This window comes from Eptatretus burgeri, chromosome 16 (assembly GCF_056783735.1).
Source record: "Eptatretus burgeri isolate ZD-2024b chromosome 16, Ebu_testis_v1, whole genome shotgun sequence".
In the NCBI taxonomy this organism is placed as follows: Eukaryota; Metazoa; Chordata; class Myxini; order Myxiniformes; family Myxinidae; genus Eptatretus; species Eptatretus burgeri.
The window spans coordinates 37783675-37790337 of NC_140976.1; the positions used below are offsets into that span (position 1 = coordinate 37783675).

A 6663-nucleotide genomic window follows, 5' to 3' on the forward strand; every position below is an offset into this window, starting at 1 on the left:
TAAATAAGTTTTTACCTGTTTTTTTGCACCTGGCCAAAAATAGGTAATTTTTTCTGCATTAGTTTTTTGACAAAATTGTATAGATATCCTCCATGGCCTGAGTCAAAGGCCATGGATCGCGGACTTGGATCGCTGATTCATCAAATGTGTGTACAAATACGTAAATAAAATTATTCATTTAAAATTTAAGCTAGTGGTTAGGGTTAAATACTCACTCAAATGTAAGTTAGGATTAAATACTCACTAAATGTATTTATTTAAAATTTAGGTTAGGGTTAAATATTCAAAAAAATACAAATACCTGTGTATGTATTTTGAAAATTGATGTGAGAGAGAGACAGACAGACACAGACAGAGTCTCGATCCTGTCCGGTTTTCGTTCTGGACGTGTTCACTCAGGCCTAATCAATGTGCGTAGGCGAGTGTGTGTGTGTTTGTGTTGTCTGTGTCGAATTAATTATTATTTAAAAAGTCAATTTCGTAATTCAGTGAATGGAAAAATGTTACATTATAATTAATTCATGATTATTTTTTTTTCAGATTTTGGCATGTCTAAAAAACGTACATACCTGGATTCATATGTACAATATGGGTTTGACTTCATTGTTGAAGATGGCGTGGATAAGCCTCAGTGTCTGCTGTGCTCAAAAGTTCTTGGAAATAGCTCATTGAAACCTTCATTACTAAAACAGCACCTGGAAGCTATACATCCTGCCCATACATCTGATGACCACACTACCTTTGAGGCAAAGAGAGCTAGGTTTCAGGCTGCAGGAACACTGCCCAAACATGGCTTCGTTTCTAACAAGGAACCAATGCTTGCAGCTTCCTATCACGAAGCACAGCGAATAGCAAAGGCAAAGAAACCTCACGACATTGCCGAGAGGTTGATTAAACCTTGTGCCTTAGACATGGTTGAACATGTATGTGGGAATGAAGCAAAACAGAAGATTCAAGACATTCCCCTTTCTAATGACAAAATTCACTGACGTATTCATGAAATGTCTCAAGATACTTGTCAACAAGTTATTGAACAGATCAAATCTCGCCCAGCATAAATTTCTTTGCAACTTGATGAATCCTTTGATGTTTCTAATTTTACTTAACTGCTTATTTTTGTCCAGTACATATGTGGAAAAGAACTGAAGGGTGAATTTCTCTTCTGTGAAACTCTCCAACAAACCACAAAGGCTGCTGACATAATGCAGAAAATAGAAGACTTCTTTGAAAGGAACAATCTCACATGGGACATAGTTGGTTCAATTTGTAGTGATGGAGCCCCAGCCATGATGAGAGTTACATGAGGCTTCACTGCACTTGTAAAACAAAAGGCACCCATGTGATAACAATGCACTGTGTTCTTCCCAGATATGCATTAGCTGTAAAAACTCTTCCTGAAAATCTGAAAATGGTTTTGCAGAAAGTTATTGAGGCTGTTAATTTCATTCGTGCCCGAGCACTGAATCACCACTTGTTCAAAGCTTTTTGTGATGAGATGGGCTCTGAGCATTCAATTCATTTGCTTCATACTGAGGTGGGGTGGCTCTCACGTGGACTTATTCTTCACTGAGTGTTTGAGCTCCGTACTGAGGTAGAGATTTTACTTCGTGACCGGAATTCAAAGCTGTGGGAAAAGTTTTCTGATTCAAAGTTCATCACCTCTTTAGGGTACCTCTCAGATATATTTACCCATCTTAACCAAATCAACAAACAACTCCAGGGAAAATCAGTAACCATTGTTGAAGCAGGTGAAAATATGAAAGCATTGCAAACAAAGCTGGATTTATGGGCATGAAGAGTTCACCAAAAAAAATCCAAACTTGGATGAGGCCATTAGAGAAGAACCTGGTGCGTTACCTGAAATAAATGAAGACATCACAGCACATTTGAACATCTTGCAGCATCATTTCACGGGCTACTTTCCAGAAGACATGATACCTACAGAAATATGGATATTAAGACCTTTTTCCACTGATCTGTCAGAAATGAGAGATGACAACCCAGCAAAAGAGGAGCTGATTGATATTCAGTCCTCTGCTAGTTCTTAAGGAAGAATTTGACAGAGTTGGTGTTGATTTCTGGATGAAAGTCACAGATTCATTCCCACTTCTTACTCAGCAAGCCTTCAAAGTGCTTGTTCCCTTTGCCACCACATATCTATGTGAATCAGGTTTCTCTACTTTAGTAGCAATGAAGACAAAGGCAAGGAACCACCTGAAAGCCGATGACGACATGAGGGTAGCGTTGTCATCAACAACTCCTCGAATAAATAAACTGGTTGACTCAATGAATCAGCAGAGTTCCCACTGATAATGCTTCTGGTATTTTTTTTGATCTTGTTTGATATAAGTTGACTGTTTGTCTTTTTTCCTTTATCAAAGTTTATTTTGTGCAAAAATAATAAAGTTGTTCCATCTTCTCTTTTTTCTGTGCCTCTATGCCGGCAATGCATTTTTTTGCATGGGAGTAAGGGGGTAAAGGGCGAAATACATCAAGCCGAGGAGGTAAATGACAGAAGAAGGGTTGAGAATCACTGCTCTCAAGTGACAGGGTAAGATTTGACTGTATTGAATGACAGGTTCCAAGTGTCAGGTGAGCATCTTAATTATTTCCAGGTCAGGAGAGGAAAGCAACTGCTGCCAGTCTGTCTTCGGAACGGGAGTATGGGACGGTATAATGCAAGTTTCTGCAAAAAAAAATTTTTTATATACGAAGAGAATTGGAGTCATGAAATTATAACCAATTCGGCCCATATCATTGAAGCATATGTGGAATGAAACGTTCAAGATGTGGTTGAGGCACTCGGGCTTCTACTCGGAGGAAATGAAAAGACACCATTGAGTGATAAACTCAGACCAAGGGTGATGGAAATGAGCCAGGGAAAAGGTGGCCCTGCATTCCACAGGGAGAAAGCTTGGCAAGCAAAGCAGGGTGCCAGACTATTGAATGTCCGAGATGTGTTCAGAGAGACAGCCGTGAGTTTTTATAATTCGAGGCATCCATCCATCCATCTCTGAAAAAAGTGTTGCATATCTAACGTTGAGTGCTTGGGATGGAATCCAAACTGATTATCTGAGATCAGGCCTTTTGAGAATAACAGTCTTTGACGGTTGGGGTTGCTGGCTTGGAGTTGACTGGATAACTTTTAGGCATATTTAAATGCAGCCGAAGGTTAAGGGTGAGTTCAAGAGAGACACGACGAGCAGCAGAGCAGGATTTGAGAACATGGGCACTGATGCCATCTGGTCGCATCATTGACGCAGAGTCAAGTTTGGACAGAAACTTCTCTCCCTTTTCAGGTGAGAAAAACAGTCCAGTGGACAGTGGGTACCTGGGCATAAGTGGTTAACGAAGCCCTGGGTTTTATACACAAACTTTGAAGGCAAACACCAAGTTCAGACATTTTAGCTTGTCTCAAGTACAGTCTGCAGTGAAGCTGGTTGTGGTGAGGCAGAGCACCAGAATGCAATCAGAAATTTGAATCAGGACTTGTGTTTAACAAAGTGCAATCAGGACTTTGAAAAAGGAGATAGGTTGGAGAGTTTGGCCTTAGGGGTTTGAGAGCTGACAAGGAAAAATGGAGTTGAAGGGAAGAAAAGGTAAATGTTAGGAAGTTGGAGAGAGGGAGAGAGGGAGAGAGGGAGAGAGGGAGAGAGGGAGAGAAAGAGAGAGAAAGAGAGAGAAAGAGAGAGAAAGAGAGAGAGAGAGAGAGAGAGAGAGAGAGAGAGAGAGAGAGAGAGAGAGAGAGAGAGAGAGAGAGAGAGAGAGAGAGAGAGAGAGAGAGAGAGAGAGAGAGAGAGAGAGAAAGAGAGAGAAAGAGAAAGAAAGAGAAAGAGAGAGAGAGAAAGAGAGAGAGAGAGAGAGAGAGAGAGAGAGAGAGAGAGAGAGAGAGAGAGAGAGAGAGAGAGAGAGAGAGAGAGAGAGAGATATATATATATATATATATATATATATATATATATATATATATATATATATATATATATTAAGGAAGGGAAAAAGAGGGGTGGATCATTTTTAATAAACCGAGAGTCATTGGGAGAATGCTCACCCATGAATCGCATGAGACTGTGCAAATAGAGAATAGATGAAAAGGGAGTGAGGGGGATTTTCAAGTCTAAAAAGTCAGAAAGGAAGGGAAGACGAATTGCCTTCCAGAGACTGTTCTATCACACTCTTTCCTTCAAGTCGGCAGTGCACCACCATCTCCTATTGTCCTCCATACCTACCTGCAATATACCTAACCCAATCCTCTTACATGCAAGTTACTGTTTCCTTCCTTCCTCCTTTCTTTCCCTATTTCTTCTTTCCCTTGGCTGTTTTGTCCAATTGTTCCCCTTCCCAATTGTCAGTCTGTTACTATTTTACTGTCTGTCACCTCATTCTTCAATGAGCCTCGAGTTTGGATACAAAAAAAGAGAAAGGAAGAAGTACAGGTATATGGAGTGGAAGACATAGGCAAGTATGATGAAAGGCTAAGGGTGAGAAAGTTGGCATGTTGCGGTAAAAGGAGGAGCCGGTAACATGTAACAGTTCGAGGAGACAATAAAGAAGTGTTTTCCTTCTGACATAAAATCTAGGCTTATGGAAGAGGTGGTCTCTTGAGCTTTTGAAGCTCGTGTCTTATTGGAAAAATACCAGAAATGCAAAGCCAGTACTCAAGTCATCCTTTCCTGCAGCTCTTGAAGAGGAATCCAGTAAAGCGGCTTGGAGGAGGAGCAAATGATGCACAGGAGGTGCAAGTAAGTGAGTTCCTTAATTTTGGGTGCCTGTTACACCTATTGGACCATGATTTGAAAATTGAATGCCATGAGGGTGTGATTGTCATGTTGAATGCAGCTTCGAAAGGAAGTGGATTAAACTTATAACCGGAACTGAAACTGATTAATTGAAAGAATGGTTTCTTGTGTCTTGTAAGCTGTGTGAATTTTTTTCACTAATTTTACAATTGCATCTACTTTCTTTGTTTCAGGCACATCCTTTTTTCAAGCACATTTGCTGGTTCGAACTGCAAGAAAGAAAACTTCAGCCTCCCTTCAAACCCTGCCTGGTAAACTTTTTTCTTTTCTTTTTTTTTATCCTTACACCCACTCATGTATCGCATCCATTTTTTTCATTAATCTGCCTTTCACAAGCCCTGTGGATATTTCCAATTAAATAAACAAATAACTTTCACCTGCTTCAATACTGGCTAGCTGGCTTTCAGGGTATTTTGAACGATATTCTGACTTCTCCATCGATACACGAAGACAGCATGAAACAAGATCGAATGTGGACAGCATAACTTATTTGCTTTTCTTTTGCACCAATAATACATTCACTTTCGAGTTATAATTATCTGTTGTTTGTGACTTCTGTGTTTCAATCACTCATCTGTTTTCCTCATTTTACAATGTTGGATGTTGTAGCAGTCAGAAGATGATGCCAGCCAATTTGACTCCAAGTTCACCAAGCAGACACCAGTGGACAGCCCAGAAGGTGCAGCCATCAGCAGCAGTGCCAACGAAGCTTTCTTGGTATGATATATTTTTGTGTATATATATCAGACTGGTGTGCCCAACTCTTCATTACTTACATACCGAGGAGCGGTGCTTTGGGGATTCTTTTCATTTTTTTTGCCATGGCACAGTTACACCTGCAATGATCCATAATATTTGATGCAAAAATTCCAACTGTGATGACCTGGAACGTGTAGGGTTTCACGTACGTGGCTCCCTCGGTACTTGACAGCCTCCGTGAGCCATTCTCATTCCAGCCAAAGTGCCGCTCTCCTCGAAGGCTCAACAGTACCCCTCACACTCCAATCAGGTGAGCCATTGTGATCTGGCTCTGCAGTGCTTGCATTACATTTTAGCATATATCAATCCGAATACGAATTGATGTAATTAGTGAATTGCTATTGTGAGGAAACCTGATGGGCTGTCTTAGGCTGAGTATTGAAGGATCCAAATTTTGTTTCTTACATGTGAAACTGAAAATAAAAAAATAAATAAAATACTGTAAGGCGGAAGGGGGTGGGCAATCCATCCATAGATGATGTTAAGAATAGCTTGGTCCGTGTGTTCGCTTAAGGCTCTGTCACACCTTGACGATTTAGCCAGCGTATGCCGACTTATGAAAAATTTGTCTAAAATGCTAGCACACGTCGAATACGTTATGGGTAAGTTTTGTATACGTTAAGAGCCTGCTGAAAAACACTGCCATATGTCGTAGTACGCTGGCTTTCATCGTTGTACTTTGCGGTTGTCCTCAAATTTTAGCATGCTTGAAATTTTACGACGTATACCAGCGTACGACTCGCACGTTCCGCTACACTGGCCATAAGTTGTAGGCATATTATGCGATCGTTGACACACGTCGACACACGTTACTTGTGAGTTACTCATAAGTCAAAACACGTCGAGGTAATGATTAGCGTACACAAAACTTATTTATAACCTATGAGTAACATGTTGTAGGCACGTTACACGATCGTTGACACACGTCGAGGCACGTTATGCGATCGTTGACACACGTCGAGGCACGTTACTTGTAAGTTACTCATAAGTCGAAACACGTCGAGGTAATGCTTAGCATACCCATACTTATTTCTAACCTATGAGTAACGTGCTTTGAACCTATGTGTAACGTACTTCCAACGCATATTGACGTATGTAGACGTAT

The 6663-nt window shown here is 40.6% G+C and overlaps 1 protein-coding gene across 3 annotated transcripts in view; it reads left to right on the top strand.

Annotated features, from left to right (window-relative positions):
- The window catches only part of LOC147010871 (ribosomal protein S6 kinase beta-2-like), a 66532-nt gene that overhangs the window by 48087 nt on the left and 11782 nt on the right, over positions 1-6663 (top strand). For all 3 annotated transcript variants that reach the window (XM_085859704.1, XM_085859705.1, XM_085859707.1), the window contains exons 11-14: positions 4680-4742; positions 4973-5050; positions 5409-5516; positions 5696-5808. In XM_085859704.1, coding sequence (XP_085715830.1) covers positions 4680-4742; positions 4973-5050; positions 5409-5516; positions 5696-5808 — 362 coding nt within the window. The remainder of the gene's footprint in view (positions 1-4679; positions 4743-4972; positions 5051-5408; positions 5517-5695; positions 5809-6663) is intronic.